The 24876-nt window shown below is 44.8% G+C and overlaps 1 protein-coding gene across 1 annotated transcript in view; it reads left to right on the plus strand.

The window, feature by feature from the left end:
- LOC135385217 (transmembrane protein 145-like) overlaps positions 1-24876 on the plus strand; it is an 86187-nt gene that overhangs the window by 25765 nt on the left and 35546 nt on the right. Inside the window, exons 2-3 of the mRNA XM_064614417.1 lie at positions 11681-11755; positions 16963-17163. Coding sequence (XP_064470487.1) covers positions 11681-11755; positions 16963-17163 — 276 coding nt within the window. The remainder of the gene's footprint in view (positions 1-11680; positions 11756-16962; positions 17164-24876) is intronic.

Genomic DNA, 24876 nt, shown 5'->3' on the forward strand with positions numbered 1-24876 from the left:
AGCACACACATTCTTCATAGTATGGGCTCAAACTTACCAACTGGGGCGCAAGGAATAGAATTTCGTAAGTTGAAGTTTGCGGATCTGATTCGCCTTCCGGAACAAACGATAACCCTCGCGAATCGTACGAGTCATGTAGCGCTTAGCGATCAGCCTCTTCTGTCCGAGCTCATTAACGCTTGGCCACGTCGCGTGGCCTTGTGCTCTGAAGAGCACAGTGGAGGTCATCGTTCAGGTAGTATTCAAGAGCACGTGCAAAGTCCTCCTCATTCGCTTGGTTTCTTGGTTCGTACGGTTCAGGACAGGACCGTACTCCCACCTGTAACTGAAGCTTATTGGCTTTAAGAATTAAGTACTTCGTAGCTTCTGGGACTGCCTTTACACTGTGTCCCATATAATACGATGATGGTAGGAGAGAGGATGCGGCACTTCTCTTGGAGGGTCTCTTCTTTTAGGAATGCTCTCCTAACATTTGTAATCGACTTCTCGGCGTCCTCGTCAGGTTGATTGCGCGACTCTGCGACCTCCTCATCATATGCTACGCTGACCCAACGTCCAGCCTTTTTCGAGAACTCTTTTTCTCATTCGTCGGCCTTTCTTTTGGCGTATGACGACTTGTACTTCACTTGCCCGGAAGGATGAAATTGTGATACGTTAAGACCGGTGGATGCTACGCTCTCGATAAGGACCACTGATCTCTATGTATAAAGGCTGGATCGCGCATGGGAGAGGGGCTCGTGGGGGAGAGGCGTGCCTTCGGGCCGCCATGTTGGGAGGCCCTAAAGCGCAGTGTGCGCCCATAGAAAACAATGGGAGGCAACGGAGATTGTGAGTATTTATAGCGCTGCAGGCGTTGATCGTTGCTTGTCATCACACAATTTTGTAAGGTGCCAGTATACTGATGTATCCTAGCAGTGTTTCACAGGTGTCCTGCCGTTCGATTCTTAATTACGTTATGTTTTGCATTCCGAAACTAGACCGTCACAGCAGTGCAGCGCTGGGGATTGTACTACAGTACGTTTCCCAGCCAATATTTCAATAAGAGACGACTTGAGGTTAACAACAACCTTGTATATAATATCCCGTACTGCGTTCTGGACAAAAATTGTTCCATATAAAGAACGGTCCGGGAAAAGATATACTCGCATGGCAGAAAGAGGTCGTTCTGTAGAATCACAGCCTTTGTTTTAGCCGTGTATGCGTTTAGTATGATTTATATCAAGCATCGCCTTAGAAAGAGTCTTTTAGTAAACGACAGCGGTGCTTTGCCTCGCAAATATGGACACACCAAAGCAGCCGAAATAATTACTTCACGCAATTAGATCACGCTTGTTAGGACAGTTAATCAGGTAGTGATGTAAGCTTATTCAATTAAGTTACTTAGAAAGTGGTAACACTTCCTTGATACACAGGACTTATCTCTTTTCAAGTACATCCCTTCTATGTTTGTTTGTTTCTTCCTTCATTTGTTCTGATTATTTGCAGGTGCGGTTGTGCCAAACTGAATGTCCTTCTCGAGTACTCACATGCTTTTGCTGAATACAACTGCAGCGTGAGCAAAGCTGCTTAGGGACGGGGGCCTGCTATCCAGTGCTGACTTTGTCATGCTTCTTATGTGGAGCACGTTCCAAAAAAATGCAGCTGCACATCTGAAACTCCAATCATCCATCGTCATCTAAAAGGGAGTGTCGTAGCACCGTTGTGAGACCAGACACACTTTCTGAAGATCTTCTATGGCACCTCCCGCAGTTTGCACAATTTTGTCAAGCATCGAAGTCTCTCATAGGAACCACTTTGCATTAACTGTGACTCCCATCTTACATTTTGATGTGCAAGGGCCCTCTTGCAGTGGTCTGCAAATTGCAGCAGGACGATTTGGAGCTTGAAACAGTTGTGATTTTGTCATTTTGGCCCTCGTGTACCCCGTCTCTGAAACGTAAACAAAAAAAGTCTAACACGATATGCTTTTGTAAAGAAGATCACTGATGATGAGTAAAGAGAATATAAAAGTTCAAGTTTATTCAACATTTTATATCATTCATTATATTATTCAACATTATCAAGTTTATTCAAGTTCAACATTTATTTCTTGCACTTATGCGTTTTAGGATACAATGAACGTGCAGGGAGGTCGCAAAAGACTACATTTATTGTTTTGTGACCTTGCTACAATGACAATATATATTTTAGGAATGACAATGGACAGGTACACTCTCTAAATTTGTAGCACTCAATTTTAGGTTGGAATGAGCAATGAATAGCAACTTCCCTCCTGATATTTTGTCATATATGCTGAATTTTAAATTTAATGTGATCAAATATGTGATAATATAATAATATATATAGGAATAATAATATATAAGAATATAATATGTGATAAATGAATGTGATCAACAGTAAATGTAAACAACACCAGTAGCCAGAGAAGTGCATTCTCAAGAAATAATTTTCTTCTTATAGCATATATGTGCATGCCTATTAACTGAAACAATTATCACAGTTCCCTGACAAGTTGTAATTTCTCAGAGTGTACTGTAGGGGCGGCTTAGATCTACAACAGTTAATACAAGGTATTATATACCGTGAATACATTTGAAAATCCCACGTGACACATATGCTTTTGCTTTCTGGAGGTGCTGTGGTAATCAAAGTTTGTGGGCACTACGCAGGTTCTGCACCCATTTCTTGAGTATGTCGAGGCAGCTGTGAAGTAACCTGTATTGATGATGATTATTCCAATTTTTATGGTGCATCGACAACAAAGGTCATAATACATCAGAACATTGGTTTGGATGCAGCTTGTTAAAAATGAATATGTTGTTTAATAAATGCATTGGACAAATGTTCAAACATCAGTTTAAAACAGGGTTTACAATCCCTGTATCTTCTAAAAATTGAAAAGGTTAAAAACTATTCTAAAAAGAATATGGGTAACTCTTCTAAACAGGAATATAATTATTATATTGCTGGGTGAAGGAGCCTAAGGTGCATAAGGTGTGTTTCTGACGTGAACATGTAAGAAAATGTGCAAAATTGAGAGAGACTAACCACAGTGCGTACACTGAAGTGGTTCCTTCCTGTAAAGTAGAAACCCGTGGATAGAAACATAATACTTACCTGTACACTCAGTCGCATCACACTTCATAGACGACCCTCTGGGTAGCCCCATGAGGAAATCTGTTTTGAGAGACCACTTTTGCCTTAAAAACTGCTACAAATAGCACGACACGCTACAAATTATTACTATCGTAACAAGCTGACGATACAGCTCAGACACAAAGGCGTTATTCAAGTCGTGCCACACCACCGTTACGTAGGATTCTTTGTCACAAATCAAACCAAGGCACAAAACAATACCAATACATGAAAAAATGTGACAATCGTGGTCTTATTATGGCGTAATACCGAACTTGTGCGCGAAGGTAATTCGAAGAAATGAATGTGGCACTTGCTTCCGCAGAGAACACCGTGTACCATGCTAGCAATGCATGCAAAAAAGCGCTCGAGTGCTCGCATATATATTGATGACAACACTACCTGTGTAGTGTAACATGTTCTTTCAAGCATATTATGCACTTAAACTGTATTTGCCGCCGGGTAAAATGCAAGTGAGCTCGATTCAACGTCGGAAGAGCGATCAAGCAACCTGCATCCAGTGCTCGTTTTGGGCAAAAAAAAACACTTCATAATGGTCAAATAAATGTACAGAATGGACGCCTATTTATTCCTTGATGAAGAGTGACTCACCTGTATAAGTTTAGGCCCTGTAACCTTGCCAGTACGGTTGGTACGACCGTAATTGCAAGAAGTTGCCATGATCGCTGCGGCGGCTGTTGTGAGCACCGTAAGATGGCGGCCGGTTTCTTCACGCTCGCGCTCCCTATCCGCGATCCAGCCTTTTACAATCGAGATCAGTGATAAGGACGGTGGTGACATACTCTGTACTCTGCCTGTAGGTTGGATCTTTCGAGATGCTGGGCAGCGACTCACCAATTGTTAAGGCTAGAGGAGGCTGACGCAGACCGTATTCTACGGGAGAACTGTTTATTCGTTTTGCGCCTGCCAAGTAGAGCGTTCGCTCCTCTTCCCCCAGTGCCGCCCCCGGAAGGGGGCCACCCAGGGGCGCCGCAAGTGGGCAAGGGGGCCGCCCAGCCTGACTATGAAGTGCACTTCATAGTCAGGCTGGGCGGCTTTGGCACATTCACGGGACTAAGTGACGCAGTTGTTGCAAAAAAGTATGTGTTTTGAACAGTTGCGGTCTCGAATCCAGGAAATACGTTCTGCACATCGTGGAGCCCTAAGGCACGTACCGGTATGAAATTCATTTCGAAATCAATCTTCTTTTTGTGTATCCGTCGATAGTCGGCACACACTACAAGGCGGTCGCTGGTTGGCGTAGGCATCTGATTGACGTTTTTTTGGTTAGAGCGCACGAGGGACAGCACTGCGCAACAAAACTGACGCGGCTTCGAAATCTGAAACCTGCCCCACACAACCGACACAACTCTCGCAAAATCTGCAATGTGTCAAAATGCGGGTTACTGCGCACAGACGAATCCTTGCGGCACGACGGTGCCAACGGCACTTCGAGCTTCCTCGCCTGCGTGCTGGTTTGATTTGAAATTTGGACGGTGAAAATGTCGGCGGTGTATTTCGTTGGGAGGCAGGTGCGTTCGCCGTTCGAAGTCTTATTCACATGTTACGATCTTGTTGCACTGTTTCTCGACACTAGCATTAATCTACGAATAGCCAATTGGATTTGAAAAAACTGCAATGTTGTCGTGAATTCGGACTCGAGGAACATGTTCGAGCCCGCTAGATTTGCATTGCAGTGACAAAGAAATAGGATTCATGAAGCAGCGATGAAATCCCCACTCATTATCTCACAACAAAGTTGTTGTCGTTTGGCGCATAGCAGGCAGGGAAAGGACGTGCTCATGTGATCGGAGGGCAAGTATGTGAAAGTGAAAGATGTTCGTTGTTGGGAGAAGGGCGTGACGGTATACGTGCCTTGCAACCTGGGTGAACGGTTGAACTTAGTTGCAGTGTGCAAGGAAGCATTACGCAATGGAGTCTGTGCAGGATGGAGGGTTTGGACGCTGGAATGGACTCAGTGCATGTATGTGTGCCAATCGGCAAAGCGATTGTGTTAGTATATGATGATTTAAATAAATTTCTGCTTATTGCAACATTTTATAGTTGTTTTTGAATCACGGAATAACTGTATACGGCGGGGGGGGGGGGGGAGGGACGAAAGCTAGTAGAACTAGAACTCAGTGGTATATAGCCAGTACCGGCCAAGCTGAGCGGCGGGCCGGAAAATAAGGCTTCTCATTAGGGGTCTGAGTGAGCAATCGCTGCATTCTCATTGCTCATGTGCCCAGTGTTGTGTGAATTATCATATACTATGTGGAGTTGCGGCGGGCTGTGTGAAGCGATACAGTACACAAACATCCCCCGATGTTCCCTCTCGAGTCCGTCCAGCGAATCGCAACTCATTTGCACACTTTCCGAGACTCTTGATTAGCAATCACCAGCAACAGCACCCTTTCCCTTGCTTGAGATTCGTTAAATCATGCCCCACGCAAGTTTCTTATGCTGTCTTCGACTGGTCATCCCGGTACTCGGAGCGGGAGTGGGTCAGACCGCATCTCACTCCAGCTCCGAGCCAGAGGAATTGGGAATGCAGGAATCGTAGCAGAGGAGACGAGAAGGAATGTGAACTCACGTGACTTCCGGCGATTCCCCCGAAGTCAAAATAACGACGACGCAAAACGCAGAACCTGACAGACACGGTGGAACAGAAACAATATTGAACGGAAGCTGGTGCAGTCACGTGACCGGAACCCAACCAGATTTGGCAACTGCTCCGACGGCGTTGGTGAGAGCACTCTAGAGCGGTCCGAGTTGGAGGAAAGAGCTCCAAATGAACCACTCGAATGCAGTGAGACTGTTCTCTTTCGAGCTGTCGAAGATGAAACGTCGCTCCAGAGCGCCCTAGAGTGGTCGGAAGCAAGCACTCGAAGACACCATTAGTGTGTTTCTGAATTCGTCACAATTTTCTTCCCACGGTTAGAGCCGTACATCACATATGGTTTACGAGCGGCGGCTTTTAACATACACACAAAAAGGCATACACTCTAAGAAAAAAGGAGTAATGTTACTCCCTTTGGGGGCTAAATGCATTGGCACAACAAAATGGTCCCTTTCGGGAGTAAATGCAGGGGAGTAAATGAATGTCACAGAGTGGAACCTGCATTTCACGCTCTGTTCTAAGAGTCCCAGGTACATAATTCGTGTGCATGCATGAAAATACTTTGAATCAAACCGTCAACCGTAACATATCGAGTGATATAAAATCTTGCGAGGTACATAGGGCACAATTTGCGAAGAAAGAATAATATTAATAATTGGGTGTTTACGTCGCGAGACAACGGAGGCGAAGAAAGAAGCTCTAATTGTTTCTTACTCTGTGTGGATGAAAAATTGCAAAGTTGGCTGAGTTATACAGCCTTATGTCACTAAATTGACCAAGAGCAGTTATTTACGTAGACTGCGCTAACTGCGGATAAGTGGTCTGGGGTAGGCAGTCTGACTTTGTCGCGACTTAAATCCCCATTTTTTTTCTTTTTCTATCACATCACATCACACAGACTGTTACATTCCGAAGGCCATTTGAAGAAATTCAGTGACAATTTGCAGTCCTGGGGACTAAAATACAGGAGACCACCCACACAGGAAACCAATGGGGAGTAACTGCAGGCTAGGGGACTAGAACCTGCAATTCCTCCCCATTGCACTCATTTTTTTCTTACAGTGTAGGTGTAAAGTAAACTGGTCGATACGTATATGCCTCTACTTCGTGAGATCACCTCATCTTCCCACCTCCGAGACAATAAAGATGGCCAAACATGTCTGAAATTCAAAAGGAAAGACCTCAAGGGCGTGTCAACTTCGCCTGTTCCTGTTTCAGACAGGCGGCTTCGGCTGCATTGGTTTGCAATGATTTCAGACAGGTCTGATAGATCAGTTTTCTCCTGTATTTGATGCCCTTTTCGGTGCCTGCTTAGCTCTTCTGGCAACTAGACACACCAAATGAATATTCTAGGTTGGACTTAGCGTATCACGCTGAGCCTAGATATTATACATGGCTATTTCGTGACGTGCTTTGATGCGCACGTGTGAGGCATTAAAGTGCGTAGCGGCGCGTGAGAGCCGTGCGTGTCTTAAACATTGCCTCGGTAAAAAAATCGCTGCTCTCCCAGACAGAAAAAAAGTAAAAATGTCTTTCAGCCATTAGAAAGAAGAAGGGAAGCTACTCATGTGCCAAAAATAATTAAAATCGAAGATGGTATGTGTCAGATATCTGCGGGCAAAATTTGCGTAAAGGCCAACCTGCATGGAGCGAATTTTCTACAACGAAGTTCGCGCGGCAGACTGCCACGCGCGTTCCGCCGCCAGTTGTTCGCGGGCACCAGCTTCATTGGACGAAAAACCAGCGGACGGCGGCGGAAACTTTTGCTCTGATGTCACTGTCATTGAGTGATCAACTGCGCGCTCGCGGCTCCTTCACTTTCACATCAGGCAAGTATGTTGCGGGATGATCATGTGTGCTACTTCAAGTAATCATGGTCAATCAAAAAGGTTTTTCTTCGCACCAAACGCCGCACCGCGTTATCCTCTCCTGCATTACATCAGTCATTGATGTCATTGTACAGGTCATTGCAGTTGCGCTTCTTCATTTGACCCGTATCTGCAAAACATTATGCCGAATTTAAAATTATCCATTTCCTTAGAAGTTGAACCATTGCTATCCCATTCTCTCCCGTTGCACCAGCATGGGGATCGCGATTTTTTCCCTTTTTTTTTAACCTTGTACTGTTGCTGAAAAGCCTAGCGAACGCCGCCGTAACCTAAGGCGCTACTACTGCTGGTCTGAATATAACTTGGAAGCTATATTGGGTATAACATGATTATCGTCTAGACCGAAATCAAATAATGCAGTACCAGGCAATTCGAAAGTGCTCCTCCAAAATCCTTTTTCGCCAAATTGGCTGATCACAATCTTGCAGGAATAGTCGATACTGCCTTCTTCAACGTGAACTCCCTCACAATGGCAGCGCTTAGCTCATGCGATGTGACTGCTTAATGTATCACGTACGAACTAGTCGACAGAGGCATTATACGTGACAAGGGCTGCGATCATGAGGTGCTGGTGATCTGCTAAGTGGTCAGCAAGGTTGACTTGTTTCTGGCGTCGAAAAGGTTGAAGAACCACGTAAGAGGCTAGCATGTCAGCTCGTCACAATGTGAAAGTACAGTGGCTTCATGAATGCCGGCTTGCTTCAGTGGACTCTGGGGATTTCGAGCTGTGCATTTGTGCACGAGGCTCTTGACGGCTGGTGAAGAGACCTTCTAGAAGTATGTGTACAAGGGCGTTCAAAAAGTTATAAGCCTACGTATGATGAAACAGACTGGCGGTATTCTAATATTGCATGCATATTGCAACATTCTATGACAGCATGTGCATGGCTCTCTTCTGATACGATCTCGCGTCGCGTTGAAGGCCGCTAGGTGGCAATGACTGAAGCGAATGCAGCATCGTGTAACGTGCCGTCATCGGGTTTTTACCGTGAGCAGCGCCGGCAAGTATTCATGAGAGCATGAACGATGTGTACTGGGACTCTGCGTCGTCATATGCGACTGTCAGAAGTCGCCCTCCTTCTTTTTTCTTTTTCCTTTTTCTGCCTATAAACCCCCCCCCCTCGTATGGGTAGCTTTATTTAGGCGTGGCAGGCAGTCTGGAAGGCGACTCACGGGCCGATCGGCCAGTGGATTACATTTCAGGCGGAAGAACTTCGTTGTTAACCTAGTTACATTTTGCACACGGTAACTTAACTTGTAACGAGTTCTTTTTGACTGGTAACTTCTCAATCTATGGATAAGAGAAGCGCGCTCCGCTCTAAAAGAAAACGCCTTGATGCGTACACTGCTGAACTCTTATGAAAACTCACAAAGCCTACTCCACCTAACTGCAGTGAGTGACACGCTTTAGGGGGCAATGGGCATATTAGCCTCGTGTCCTCCAAGTACTCCAACAGTTACGGAGTATTGAAAGTGATTGTGTCTCGGTGCACTGGGGAAGCTTGTCGAAGAAGGCCGTCTGACAGACGCTTTGTGAGCGGTAGTTTGTCCCATTACCACTCTTGGAAAGCCATTTCCGAGGCGTCTATGTTTGAGATCAATATAGATCACAAACATGGATGCCTCGGCACATCCTGTATATTATTTGCGCAATGTGCATACGAGCTTGTAAGCTGCAGCACACTTGAAATCTCTATAGCTGCTTATATTTTCGGGTGTTGTATTTCGACAAACATTGTGCACAGCAACCCTCAGACGAAAGAAAATACACCTGCATGAATGAAGAACGCGCAGGCCTGTGTTTTGGGTACGTGTTTAATTGGATTCCTTTGAATGTTTGAATGGTGGGACGAGGTATTTAGTAGAAGGCAAATTTTGGGGTAAATGTGACAAAAGGGCAAGGGTGCAGGTGAGTATGAGTAAAGAGATATAACACGAGACAGGGGAGAAGCTAATAAAGTCTATCTAAACTTCAAGGCAAAATTCAGGTAGAAGATATCTATTGGCAATCGTGTCGTTAATATGTTCTTTAACCCTTGTCACCAACATACTACTACATACTACAACATACTACATACTACCACCTACATACTACAACATACCTACTTTCCCAGCGTTCGTATCGATTGGAATCTGGTGTTACACGAAAAAGTGAAACCTAGACCGTTTCAGTCGTACAAAAAATCGTAGGCTGCTGGCTGCGGATGTGATATACAGTACGTGTGGGGTTCTTCGTTTTCGGGTTAAACCCGATTTTTCACGATAGTCCCTTCCCCCCTCCCTGAACAAATTTTCAAGAATTCGGGTACAACCCGACATCCTTGCGGTCGTTCAACTTGCGTTTTCGGTAAAGCGTCGGAAAAGTGAATAATAATATCAACAAAGAGAGCTATTTGTGATAACCTATTTGTCCTCCGAGAAGACGAGCTTTTGTGGAGCTCGGGCAAGTGTTTGAATACCGCGGTCATTCACTATCCCATTTCCAAGCGGAAATATAAAGATTATTGTTTCTCGTCCAGTGGCACAGCAGTGGCTTGTTTCATATACTTTTCGTTTCACCCGGAAATTCCCCGGAGACATATCAAACAGAGATCATAGCGCCCGATTTCTCCCCGAATTCTTGTATGTAAATAGCACCCGATTTTTCCCTCCTGAATTTAAAAAATCATAAAACACGAAAACGAAGAACCCTAAGTACGTGCCATGGGCTGGCATGTGACAACTACACGGCAAGGAGACACCACGCTCGTAGTATACAGTGACCTTGCTTCAGTGAGATCCGTGCTGCACAAACTTGAACTGAATCACAACGTCTGCCATTTGCGTTGTGCGAGAAGCACTTCAGTTTGTAGGACTGGGTAAACACAGAGCGTACGGGTCCTACACTCCCACCCCGTACGCATGAGCTCTTCCGGTACGCTGCATCCACATACCTGAAGAAAAATTTGTGTAAGGGCGAAACGTTGTGTACCTGCTTCGACTCGCCACAGAGTCCGGACTGCTACATTTTTTTTTGTCCTGCTGCCATGCACAAAAAAGGGGTGGTGTACGATTCCCCCGATTTAAACTCCCTCGTTCCGATTCGCCCGTAACGAAACAACCGGCTCATCTCCACCGCCCCCAATTCACCCATCGTATTTCCAAAGGTTACGACCGAACAATGTCTTGGGAGGCTGAACACTTTTCATCTCTTATTTTTAAACGGCTTTTCAGAAAACTGAAGATCAATAGCAAGCTCGGGGTTTCACTGGAGGTCACTCGTTTGTTCCTTGCTATCAATATAGCGTAATCTGATGCAACGGGTCATTTGGCGTTAACAACATTGTGTTTGAGCATTTCTAGTTGTATGTACAGATGTGATGTAACGAGTCATTCATGTTGCTTCTGACAGACGCGATAATAGAAGTGCGGCCGTAGTTGAAGGGCTGATTTTTATCTCTCTTGTGTCATCCATATCCGCTCCTTTCTCTGCTTTCCACATCCGTAGAGTTGGGCTCTACGTAGAGCCGTAGAGCACGAAAAAATGGGCTGTAATTTGTGGTGCCTATAACTCCCTTTTTAGTGCCTTATAAGAGGATTTCTGCCTTTTATGGGCGCCCAAAATCAGCATTTTTTTTTCATGCCTAAACATGCAGGCGCTGGTCATTACAGTTGCTGTACCTTCATATGATTTGCAGTTTGGTTAGACATTTCTATAGGAAGGGTGCCCTTGGAATGCTGAGTACCGCTAAAAAGGGGTCGTAAGGCTGACCATTGATGAAATCGCACGATTAGATCTGGAGGCTCAGTCCCTAAATGGGCCACAGTTGACGCCTAGCAAAGTCATTCCTTCCTTTTTAAAACCCACACAACGCGTAAGCTGTCAAGGAAACTGACAGGGGGGAATTGGCACAGGCGGAACTTACACACGGGAGAGACGCGGCGGCTGAAACGAGACGGGGGAGTTGGGACACTGGAATTGTGCTACACCCGAAAAAAGCTTGGTGCAGCACTTTCCCCCGCAAAATTTTGATGGCAAATGTGTGTTCTTCCTCAGGAGTACCAAGTGCAAAACTTGCTGCTGTACTACGACGAAAAGCATCAGTGGCCTGCCGTTTACAAGAAGCCTAAGGTAAGCAGCAATGAAAGTAGCCTAGATTAATCGAAACAGCGTTGAAGAAGTGTAATAGCGCGCGATACCTATACAAGTCAATTACCTTACATTCCCGCGTGCTGCAATGTATATTTAGAAGTGACGTTCGTGATACTATAGGTCAGTTCCGAAGAAAGATGAAATAGCTCGAGAGGAGACGGTTGCATAATGCTCGCTGAAAAATTTCCCGCTTAAAGAAATTTTCAGGTACCGCGTCTAGGTCACAGCTATGATGGATATCTGTCATTTGTACACAGGATTAGGGATGTAAAGAAAAAAAAGAAAACCCTGAAATATTCACCAAAAACTCGTTTCTTTTCCGCCGCTCAAAGGTTGAAAAACATTAACTAAAATATTCCAGATGGCTACTTTCGTGTGCCAGCACATTGTGAGGCGCCCGAGTTGTGGTTTCACAAATCAGCCTACTCTTAGCTTCGTACCCTTATAGTAAAGCAAAAAGCTGGCCAAGAAATTATCTCTATTTAGAAGTGTTAAGTATTCACTTTCGTTTCTTTCGAATAAAAGCTCTTAAAATATCACGGTTACCCTGACGTTTAGAGCACGGTCCCTTTTAACTTAAGTATAACTTTTATGTAGAGGCTTGTGTGTAGTCTTATGGAATTATCACCATTACCTTTTTGTTAAGGTTACTGTTGCCTTGAATTCTGTACCCTCTGCTTGGAGGCTGTATCGTATCCTTAAGGAAGTATATACCTGTTACCTTTATGTTAAGGATACAGTGCCTGACAAAAGTTTACGGAACGCCAGGTCGGCGTACTTTTTCTTCAGCGTGACAGTGCCGCCGCCGACACGTGAGGACAAGTGGAAAGCAGAAGCAGTAATGGATTATTCTTCTGTTTTCCACTTCTCCTGTCGTGTAGACGACCACAGTATCACGCTGAAGAAAAATTACGCCGACCTCGTGTCCCGTAATCCTTTGTCGGGCACCGTACCTCAATTTCTGGGACCAGGTCGCTATTAAATGCCAGTCATAAAGACTGATCTGTGAGGCTGATGCGATTAAGACCTTTAGCTAGCCACAAAAGGACAAACTATAAGAGCAAGTCAGGTCCACCTCAGACGTCAGCGTTTGTGACTGGCTTTCAGTAGCGACCTGTGTAACGTGGTGATGACGTTGATGTCAGTGTACACAGAGCACAAGAAATGACAGACAGTAGTTTTTTTTTCCTTACAAATATTTACAACCATTCTTCGGTACAAATTCCGAAAAGAGTCTTTGGAACGGCTCTGCCACACACAGAAGGCTCAAGTGACACTCAAGTTAATCAAGTGACAGAATATAGCAACCATCCGAATAAATTTGAAAGCGTCCTGATAGCGAAATAAATATTGAAGGCGATGCTGAACTTTAAAGGTTGTTTTACTTGCCTAAATAAAATTAAAAGAAAAATTCGTAATTCGGGATTCTACCACACGCAATGAATCTCACTTTCGCTACAGACCACCGCACCGTGAACTTTTCGCTTGAAGCTGCACCAGAAAGAAATTATTTGCGATTGCTGCTATACTTTGGCGCCGATATTTTCAGTTCAGCTTGTCGGTAGATTCACTTTTAACGCATTAATTAAATCAATAAAATCAACAGACAGAATATTCACGGCGTGAGCGAAGATGCCCTAGGTCGCTTAATATAATCGGCAAGTTTGCCTTGTTTTGCGTATCTAGTCAAGGGACGGCAAAATCGTGACGCTGCCATAAAGAGAATCTTCTAGAATTTCTAGAAGGACAATGAATTTCACTGAAACTCACCTGAAGCAATTTTCAAGCTGATACATTATATCCAATTATATATTTCCATGGTACGATATTAAAACATAGTTCTCTTTTTCCCTTTTGACTTGTCGTTTGCTCTCTTGCTATTTCCTTTCGCTGTCTTCCGAACGCTATCTTATTTACTGTTTTTCTCTCTCTTTTTCTTTTTCACGAGCATCTCAATGTCTGTTCTTCCTTCTGCGACTAACGCGGTGTTAAGCGTTGCTTTTACACGGCATGAGGGAACATGTTCGTTAGGCGGACATGTTCGCTGCGCACATGTGCGTGCCGCTATTGTGTCTCTTCACGTGTCGGGGAAATTGTTCACATAAAAATTACATCTTCCTCTCCTTCTATTGAACAAAGGCACAGCATCAACTAAGTCGACATTCCTACAGATTTCAGAAAGTGCTGAGTAACTTCCGGGTCCATGCTCGCAGTAACAGAACAACATGCGTTTATGATTTCCAGTTTCGTCTGTCCCAGAGATGTATTCTGGACAGTCGCATTCATCTCCTGTGCACCTTCCATGATGAACACCGCGAAAGTCCGTACTTGAGAACGGCATGATGCCTGAAAGAGCAGTTTCAACGTTTAGTGACATCCAGAACGTTGAAAGATGAGTCACTGAAAAGGTTATCCAGCTGTAGGACTCGAACCCACATCTTCTGGATTGCCGGTCCAGGGCTCTACCAATTGAGCTAAGATAACACGCCTTCTGAGCGACTTCCAGGGTGCGTCATCTGAAGGGACAAACCAGCCACTCTCTCTCACTCATCCTCCTTTCACTCTTACATTTTTGCTCACTCATACACACATTCATACGGCGGGATCGACGCAGGCGGCAACTGTTGAACATGAAAGAACTTATGTTCTGAGGCTGGAACAACATAGAAGGGACAAATACATACAAGGCCTCAAATTGCCTAAGAAATTAATGATGAAAGATGAAAGTCACTGAAAAGGTTAGCCAGCTGTAGGACTCGAACCCACATCTTCAGGATTGCCGGTGCAGGGCTCTACCAATTGAGCTAAGCTAACACGCCCTTTCAGCCACTTCCAGGGCGCGTCATCTGAAGGGACAAACCAGCCACTCTCTCTCAGTCATCCTCCATTCACTCTTACATTTTTGCTCACTCATACACACATTCATACGACGGGATCGACGTACCCTGGAAGTCGCTGTGAAGGCGTGTTAGCTTAGCTCAATTCGCAGAGCCCTGGACCGGCAATCCAGAAGGTGTGCGTTCTGTTGATCCAGGAACATGGAATTGTCGCAGGTGACTTAAGACGCGCGCAAGAAGCTGACAACCCAACAACTTCGTTGGCTCGCAGGAACTAGAAAAAACGGCTCCTGCAGTTCGCTTTTATTTAGTCAGCTTACGAAGAAGAGAAAAAACCAAAACTATATACATGGTTGACAACGTGCAACCAACAGGTCCGAGTCCTACAGCTGGCTAACCTTTTCAGTGACTTTCATCTTTCATCGTTAATTTCTTAGGCAATTTGAGGCCTTGTATGTATTTGTCCCTTTCTATGTTGTTCCAGCCTCAGAACATCAGTTCTTTCATATCCAGAACGTGTTGAGTATAGAAACAGTTTACCTTTGACACATCAGCGTGACCTCCGTCAGCAGAGTTCGAGCCGGTGACAACCGAAAACCTCCGATATGAAGAAGCTTATATACGATGTCAAAACTGGTAAATTGTCAGTGTCAAAAAATGGCGTTCAGGTGGTGGTGGTGATAGGGCTTGGCGTTGTCGGCCTCACGCATGTGGGCAACGTCACGACTGATGCCCTGGGGGAATGTGCGTCCTGGGCCGACTTCTAAGGGAACTGTGCCGACATATGTCTGAAAGCGTCTGAGGAAAACCCAGGAAAAACCCCAGACAGCACAGCCGGCACCGGGATTCGAACCCAGGTACCTCCCAGTCTCGACGTGACATGGCCAGCACGCTAACCACTGAGCCACGGGAGATGGCGTTCAAGGTCTGCAGGCAGTTGCATGTCGAGGGGCGAATGATGAAGAACGAGAGGGCGAAAACCACGTGCACACCGCGCGGCCAAGGGCGCTCAAGTGGGGGGTAAATCTTATAAGTAACATCGCCCTTACTTCTATGGATAGGGAATAGAAATATTTACAAGTTACACCATCTGGCATTCGGCCAGTCACTTATGTTACCGAGGAGTACCTTCTACTGTGACATATAGAAGGCGTGCAACGTTGTCAGAAAAGTAGTGACTTTTAAATTAGATGTTACAGCATTTTCGACGTGGCCCTAAAAGCAACCAGACTAAGAGTGCCAAAGTACTCCGATGAGCAGCGGCGAAAGATCGCCTTCGTCATTCATCGCATTCGCTTTGACCGTGGTGTTCATGGCACTTATGTAAAATAGATCGTCCGCTGTCGAACGTTGGATGCGTTTCTCTTTGTGGGAATCGCAAACCCCAGGAAAAGGGGTGAATAACAATACGGAAACGTCTCTGCGAAACCGGCATGTCTGGGGAGCAATCTTTCAACTGTACTTTGCACCACCGCCATCTTGATAGTTTTGAACACGGGATTCGTATGTTTTGCGTCATAACTTTGCACTGCGATGCTCAATCCCTTTGAAATCTACAGGGATTGGATGCCCTTTCCAGGAGCTTCAGAGGAGCACTTTTTGTATATTTCCAGCGACGTAATAATAATATTCATCAAATGTGTAAAATTCTGAATCCATTGTATAACCACAACAGCTACAAGCATGACGATGGGATGAGATGTTTTGTGGGAGGAATTGCGATACCTTACATTTGGTGCATTTGGGTAAGCATATGAATGGTATGGCGGTGAAGGAGATGAGACACGCACGCGCGTGCGCGCACACACACGCACACACACACACACGGATACATACATACATACATACGTACGTACGTCCATACATACATATATACATACATACATACATATATGCGAGCATGAATCGCATACATACATGCATGCATGTCACACATGTCGGACATGCATGCATGCATACATAGATGACATGAACATATACATCTGTGAGCGTATATGCATGTACGAATGTACGCAGGCATGACACAACACACAGCAAGTGAGCCATACAAGCCATACATACATGCATGTATGTCACACATGTCGCACATGCATGCGTGCATACATACATGACATGAACTTATACATGTGTGAGCGTATATGCATGTACGAATGTACGCAGGCATGACACAACACACAGCAAGTGAGATAGACAAATGTGCACAAGCTTGTACAAACAGTGCAGAAAGATATGACAGAAGAGCTCTTGATTTGCTGAATGTTCGCGACTTTTTTTACCGTACCATGAGCGCATTCTAGTAAAGCGAAGCTTAGCTTCATATTGACAAACAATATTTCTCTGTTGTCACAGACATGTCAGCAGAAAGAAAGTGTGTTGAATCCAAACAACGGGCAGATAGTGAACCTCACGGATTGGCATTACTCTTCTGAGTGTTTGAAGCACAGGATCGGCGAAGGGAAGATGTTCTACAAGTGCGTTGCCCAGCGACGCTTTCGCTCCGTTCGAGAGCGCTGGTGGTATATCGCCATCAGCAACTGCAACTCAACAAAGGTAAGAGCAACGAGCAAAAAATAAAATAAAGAAATCGCGAAACTCGGGTAGCACTACAGCCTAAGAAGAAGAAGAAAAAAAAAAAGAATACAGCAACTACTCTGATACACTACTCTTTTGCTCTCTTACGCTAAAGTATTTCTGGAGCAGCCATTCAGACATGTCACTCAGTCTGAGGATGAGATCGCTATTATGGTTCGAATTCCGTATGCAAGACTTCGGAACATCGTAAACGTTTACTTTTCCGATGCTAATGCTGAAAAGATACATATCCGATACTTTTCTTATCCGAAAGTTTTCGTATACTTTTCGCATGCGGAAAATATACTTATCCGAAAGGCTATTCGAACGGAAAAGTTTGTATTCCAAAGCCACATTTAAGACTACTACGTAGGTGCAAGGGCAACAGTGAAGCATTGTAATTATAACGCAATTCGAGAGCAAAAGGGGGAAAAAAAGAAAAAAAAAGAGAGAGAGAAATAAAAGCTTAAAATGTGTCGTTACGAATTACGTTTTCTGTAGAGAAAAATCACGTCTACTCCTTTTACAGAGATAAGTTTCGTGAAATGCATTACATAGCGTACACAAATCGCCGGAAACCGCTGGTAAGAAAAGGGAATCTTAGAAGAGTGAGTTAGGGTTAGGAACCATAAGTGTAAGATTTTTTTTTTTCAGTATAAGAAAAGTGTAAAGCAAGAGTACAAGTTTCTGTGTCTATATCTTTACGCTCTCATAGAGCACCCTTTGCTCTCTTTGATGTGCCACGGGAGCCTTAGAAGAGTAAAGTGAATCTTCACGCTCTCGTGAAGCATCCTTTGCTCTCTTTGGTGTAACACGGGAGTCTTGGAAGAGTGAAGTGAATCTTTACGCTCTCGTGAAGCATCCTTTGCTCTCTTTGGTGTAACACGGGAGTCTTGGAAGAGTAAAGTGAATCTTCACGCTCTCGTGAAGCATCCTTTGCTCTCTTTGGTGTAACACGGGAGTCTTGGAAGAGTAAAGTGAATCTTCACGCTCTCGTGAAGCATCCTTTGCTCTCTTTGGTGTAACACGGGAGTCTTGGAAGAGTAAAGTGAATCTTCACGCTCTCGTGAAGCATCCTTTGCTCTCTTTGGTGTAACACGGGAGTCTTGGAAGAGTAAAGTGAATCTTTACGCTCTCGTGAAGCATCCTTTGCTCTCTTTGGTGTAACACGGGAGTCTTGGAAGAGTAAAGTGAATCTTCACGCTCTCGTGAAGCATCCTTTGCTCTCTTTGGTGTAACACGGGAGTCTTCGAAGAGTAAAGTGAATCTTCACGCTCTCGTGAAGCATCCTTTGCTCTCTTTGGTGTAACACGGGAGTCTTGGAAGAGTAAAGTGAATCTTCACGCTCTCGTGAAGCATCCTTTGCTCTCTTTGGTGTAACACGGGAGTCTTGGAAGAGTAAAGTGAATCTTCACGCTCTCGTGAAGCATCCTTTGCTCTCTTTGGTGTAACACGGGAGTCTTGGAAGAGTAAAGTGAATCTTCACGCTCTCGTGAAGCATCCTTTGCTCTCTTTGGTGTAACACGGGAGTCTTGGAAGAGTAAAGTGAATCTTCACGCTCTCGTGAAGCATCCTTTGCTCTCTTTGGTGTAACACGGGAGTCTTCGAAGAGTAAAGTGATCTTTACGGTCTCGCGAAGCATTCGCTGCTGTCTTTCGTGTGCCAGGGCAGCCTTGGAAGAGTAAAGTGAATCTTTACGCTCCCGAGAAGTATCCTTTGCTCTCTTTTGTGTACCACGGGAGCCTTGGAAGAGTAAAGTGAATCTTTACGCTCTCGTAAAACATCCTTTGCTACCTTTGGTGTGCCGGGGCAGCCTCGCAAGAGTAAAGTGAGTCTCTACGCTCTCGTAGAAATTTTTTTGCTCTGCTTGATGCACTGCGGGAGCCTTGGAGGAGTAAAGTGAATCTTTACCGTCTCTTAGAGCATCCTTTGCTCTCTTTGATGTGCCACGGGTGCTCCCTTGGAAGGGTAAAGCGAATCTTAAAAACATAATGGACAGTTCGCACATACAGGCCTTGGCTGTATATAGCGTTAGCAAAAAGCGCATGAAAGCACTCTTTTTGTGCTTGCCGTTCTCACAGCATCCGAGCGCATAGTGCTATCCTGCTCGGGTCCGCGCACGGTATCCGTACGTAGCAAGTATGATCTGCGATCGTGTCGATGCTCCCATCGCCATGCAGTCGCAGATTAAGCTGCTGTGGCAACGACGCGTTCTGCAACGCCAACCCTTCTGGATTCGGAAGATCTTTCGTTTCCGGGGTCGAGAAGGCTCCTCGAACGTGCTCCTGCGGAGGCTACGTGACACACACACGCAGCCTCCAACGCCAGTTTTCTCTGCACCCACCTGTTCCTCCCAGTTCCTGGCCGATTTCGGCTCGACAGTTCTGTTTTATTAGAGTATCCTTAAACTGGGTGTTGACTTGTGGTAGAGAAGTCAGCGCAGACGAACAAGCCCGGCAGCCATCTTTGCGCTGTCGCCGGCCGCACCGCTTCGGTGGCGGAAGCAAAGCAACCCACGGCTTCCGCGACGTCATCGTTGGGACAGCTATGCGGAGCATTGTGATTGGCCAAGAGAAATTGGCACTAGAAAAGAGTTATGGGAGCCCAACTTTGTCCAAGGCCCTGTTCTTGCGGTGTGCAGCAGTGCAAGAAGGAAGACACAGTACTGTTTTCCATCGCTATCAACACAGCGCTGGGAACTACCCATAAAGCGGGATGTTCAGAGTACAAGGGGAATAGTAATGAGTAAAAAGAGAGTAAAAGTCACAGTTGCACTCAGCCCTCGATCTCTGAACGATTAACACTCCTAGGAACTATATCATAAATATACTATATCATACTATACCTACATACTATACCTATATCGAACTATATCATATATATCATCATTGCCTTTGCGCACAGTGAAGCGGAAGAAGCGTAATCCTTGGGTAACGCGTGAGATTTTACAGTTGAAACGTAAAATAAATAGGACAGAAAGGTTCCATCCAGGGCACAAAGGCTCACTCCCGGTACTGCGTCAACTGCGTCATTGCGTTCACTAGTACGCCGTTCTCGTTTCCACTTCTTTAATGTTACTATGCACAACTTTCTTAAACATAATCCAAGACGGTTCTGGCGTCATCTGGTTAAAAAGGACAATAAGATTAAAGAGATTAAACTCAATGGGGTGGCAGTTGTCGACGGCGCGAGAATCGCGGATGAATTCAACGGGTGGTTTGCCTCTGTGTACACCAACGCCGACTGTACAGAACCACCTTTCTCTTCTACCTGCTTTGGTCTGAGCGATGTCGAAGTGTTCACAGAGGGTGTCTTAGATCGGCTCCTCCGGCTGGACACGAAGAAGGCGTGTGGTCCAGACGGGATACCCAATGCTTTTTTACAGCGGTATGCAGAGTGGTGTTCAAAGTTTCTTTGTGTCATTTACCAATTCAGTTTAAGATCGGGTGAAATCCCGTCTGACTGGAGGGTAGCCAAAGTGGTACCAATATTTAAAAGCGGTGATAAATCAAACATCACTAACTACAGGCCGGTATCACTACTAAGTACTAGTAGCAAAGTTCTGGAACATATTGTCTTTAAACACATAATTAGCGTTTTGGAAGAAAGTGATTTCTTGGTGAAAGAGCAGCACGGCTTTGGGCGAGGTTACTCGACAGCTACGCAACTTGTACACACAGTTCATGACTTTGCCTCTGTTGTAGACAAAAGTGGTCAAACGGACGTTGTGTTTTTAGATCTATCAAAGGCATTCGACAGATTTTCGCACACTAAGCTGTTGTATAAATTGAAAAACATAATAAGTAATGATCGTATACTGCAATGGTTTCACTCCTATCTTACTAATCGTAAGCAGTTCGTGAGTGTTGGTGGAGCCCATTCGCATTCCTTGGCAGTTCTCTCCGGAGTACCACAGGGGTCCGTGCTTGGACCGTTGCTGTTTCTAATTTTTATAAATGACCTTTGCATCAACATTCCGGGAATCCAGTGTCGTTTCTTTGCTGATGATTGCATTTTGTATTCAAGTATAAACACTGCTAACGACCAAGTCAAATTAAACAACTGTCTGCAATCTATTGTTACGTGGTGTGAAATGTGGCAGATGGAGCTCAATGTGAAAAAGTGCGTGTTCATGTGTGTTACAACGAAGAAAACGTCGTTGTCCTAGCCGTATAGCATTAAAGGGACTCTGACCAGAAGTTCGACAAATATTTCGTTTGCATCTATTACGAAGGTATAATATGCCTCCAAGCCACACGCGAAACATTTTGGCTGTGCGCGGAGGCAAAGTTTGCCAAACAGGGAGCTGAAAACCGGCTTCGCTTTTCCCCCTCAACTCGCGCAATCGGGGCCGAAATCTAGCCTCTTTGCAGTGGACATCCGCCAATTTCCGTGTGCGTGACGAAGTCACGAGGGCCACGTTTCATTGGGCGCCCGGACCGGAAGTTCTGTTGTTAGTGAGTTTGTGAGAGCGCCGGCATCCGTCCGGAAAGCGATCTTCAATATGGACGTCGAAGGCAGAAATGCGGAGACTTCGAGCCCGGAACTTCTTTCTGACCTTTCTGCGATCGAGACATCGAGAAGAAAAGTCTGCGTGCTGAACAGCTCGGTGGGCTTTCGAAACGTCGCCGATGCCGCGAATGCGAGACGAAGTTAGAGCTCTACGAACATCAGTTACAGATGAAGCAAACAGCATGAGTCGCCTGTCTTCAGGTAAGCGATGAGCTTTTTAACGCACACTGTGATCGAACATGTAAACGTTCGCAGAAATTTCGTGTTCTGATATCTAATGCGCACTTGCTGTTCATGGTGCCGGTGTGGCTGGTGTGTCATAATGCCGAAGGAGATCGAATGCTTGTGCTGCAAGGAGCTCGAAAACACTGCCGAATGACTGCAGTATGAGTGCATTACAACCCACAAAGATTTCCAACTTCTACTCTTCAATATGACTGTCCTGAAGGTCGCATATTGAACTCCGTGGGCACGCGAACCTATGAGCGACTGTATTCACAAGTAAGTCACATGTGTCCTTGTCGAACGATGTTAAAATTTGGGCGCCCAAAACTGGTTTGGTCCTGCAATAGAGTCGTTAAAAACTCCAGTACAGGGCGCAGCACATAAAAAGGCTATACTGTACACGACTCTGAACTGGAGAAAACCAATATAGGCAATTTTGTAATCGTCAGTGTGCTGTGTCCTGAGTCACGTTTTTATGTATTGCCCTGTGCATAAGGTTTTAGCGTAGGTTTTTAGCGATATTGAGTGTTCCTGATTGTCGATTCAGTGAAAAGTAAAACAATTTTGGGTTCTAAAAGAACACAGCATGTGTAGTAATGTACAAGGTGTGGGCAGGTAAACTGCAGTTACTCTCAGGTACATGTAGAAATGACAATGCACACACACTGTACTGTAACCGGTTACCTATTTGCCTAAACTATATTTTATGTAAATTTGTGTAGACGATGCAGATACACTGCGTACCGCCAGTTTGCAAGGTGAGTATGGCACAAGCTTGGAAAAAACAAGATCGTGGTCATCCCAGCCTGTGCAGTGAAGAGGGTCTGGCAAGCCTTTCCCACAGAAAATGCCACAGGCTTCAAGTACCCAAGATCCTAACTGGGGGTACCTCTTCGCACAGCTCGTCTATCACATTTAAAATAATTCAGCATCTGTATTTAGGATGATCTATAGCTCTCAGGATGATGCATGGTTCATGAGTTCAATATGTTGTGTTGAAACACAACACTAGTCCTTTTTAATGAGTCTTGCGGAATGATAGATGAGCACTCCTTTCGTGACATTGTGTACCATTGCTACAGTGAACAATTTCTTGAGCAAGACTGATGAACGAACAAAAAATAGAGTATTGTCTTCCAAATATGTATGTTCCTTGTAACTTCATGTATGTTCCTTGTAATTTGTTAAGTGTTGATGTCCCCCCTCATGTAATGCCTGCAATGGCCTTTGAGATATATTCATAAATAAATAAATATCAAAACTGGAAAAAGATGTAACACGTATCCTCTCTTTGTGTGAATGATACATAGACATTCTCAGAAGATTTGTACATAGTCACACTTTGCCTCATTTTGCATAAAGCCTAGTTCCACCTCTTATATCATCTCCGCATCTTCAATCTCCAAAGCAGTACAAGGCTAAAGTAATCAGTTACTACATAAAAAGAAGGAGAGGAGGAAAACAAATGCTGGCACATCTAAAATTCGAAGAAACCCTGGTACTTTCACGGGGCTACTCACGGCTCAGTGCTGGATCAGATCCCGATGGAAAACAGCTTTTCTGAGCCTCAGTGATAGATTCCCTTGATTGCACTGACTGTGAGGCACATCTCATTGGCTTGGTGGCAAGTGGGCTTGCGTCTGATAGTAAGATTTGGAAGAAAGGGAGCAAGGAACATCTCTCTACGGTCTTAAGAAGGATATCAACGTTTCCTGTCAAGGTACAGCATTTCATGTTGCTTTCAGTAAGTACAACACTCCTCATAGCAGTTACCATTCGTGTTGGGAAAGCATGCTGAAGTTAGCTCAGGCAGTGCATCCAGAAGTGTGAATCGGGTTCATAGAGAGCACCTGGTGAGAGGGACAGCAACAGTGTCCAGTAAAGACTCTCCAGGAATTTTGTGCAGGTTTGGGGGTCACACCTTTTAATAGTGTTGATGGAAAGCAGGGTGTGTGAAACACTGACTTCTGGTAGATGAATTCTTGTTATTTATAACCAGGTACCCATGTTCTAGTAATCTAGAAAAAGCCTTGGCTCTCTTGGAGGAAATTGCTAATGAATCTGAGTGTCTTTTGTGGAAACAGGTCGTAACTGCCTTTCTATCCACCCTTCTTAGTTGCCCTAGCAAAAGCAAATATGTAATGCTGTGCACCATATCTGATGCTAGCACACTAATTGCTTTGAGTGTTCTCAGACTTCTGAAATGGAGCTACCTCGTACATACGCTGTGCCATGTCGACAAGAACATAAATCAGACTGCCTTTACTTTTTAAATTGGCCCTTCAGTGCTTCATGTGACTGCAAGAATGGCACCCCCAAAACAATAGGCAACAAGAATGATTTCTGCAATGTATTGAGCTTTGTAAAACAACAACTTTATTTGAAAATATATTCCAGAAGCCGGGTGACAACCTCATAATGTAGCGTCCTTTACTGCAAACACCGCTCAACACAACGAATAAAAACAGAGCGTAAACGTTTTGTCGCCTATCCGGGTGGCATCATCAGTACAACAGAGGCCAAAGATGAGCACATCAGCCTATCTAAGAGGGAATCTTACACATCCGATAGGGGGCCACGGTATGTACAGGTATGTATGTACAGGTATTACAGGCTGAAGCATAAGAACTTTCTAGGGTCCCATCGCTAGTCATGAGCAAAGGTTACTGCACCATCAAAATATATGTCCCTTAGGACAGCAGTGGTAGACTGATTCGGTCCTGTTTAGTTAAGCTAAGCATTAGTAGCCCTGGCTCTTTTAGTCTTGTCCCACGTCTTTTGTCTATCTCGCCAATGTAGGTTGTATCAGATTCTATGCACTCAACTTGATATGCACAGTCAAAATGCCTGATGGGCACAGTGCCCTCCAAATAGCGTATGAAATACATTTGATGAAAGGAATGCGGACCACCGATTTGACTCCTTTGATGTTGTTTTTGATTGTTCTCTGTTGGA

The sequence above is a fragment of the Ornithodoros turicata genome, chromosome 2 (genome assembly GCF_037126465.1).
Source record: "Ornithodoros turicata isolate Travis chromosome 2, ASM3712646v1, whole genome shotgun sequence".
Lineage (NCBI taxonomy): Eukaryota > Metazoa > Arthropoda > Arachnida > Ixodida > Argasidae > Ornithodoros > Ornithodoros turicata.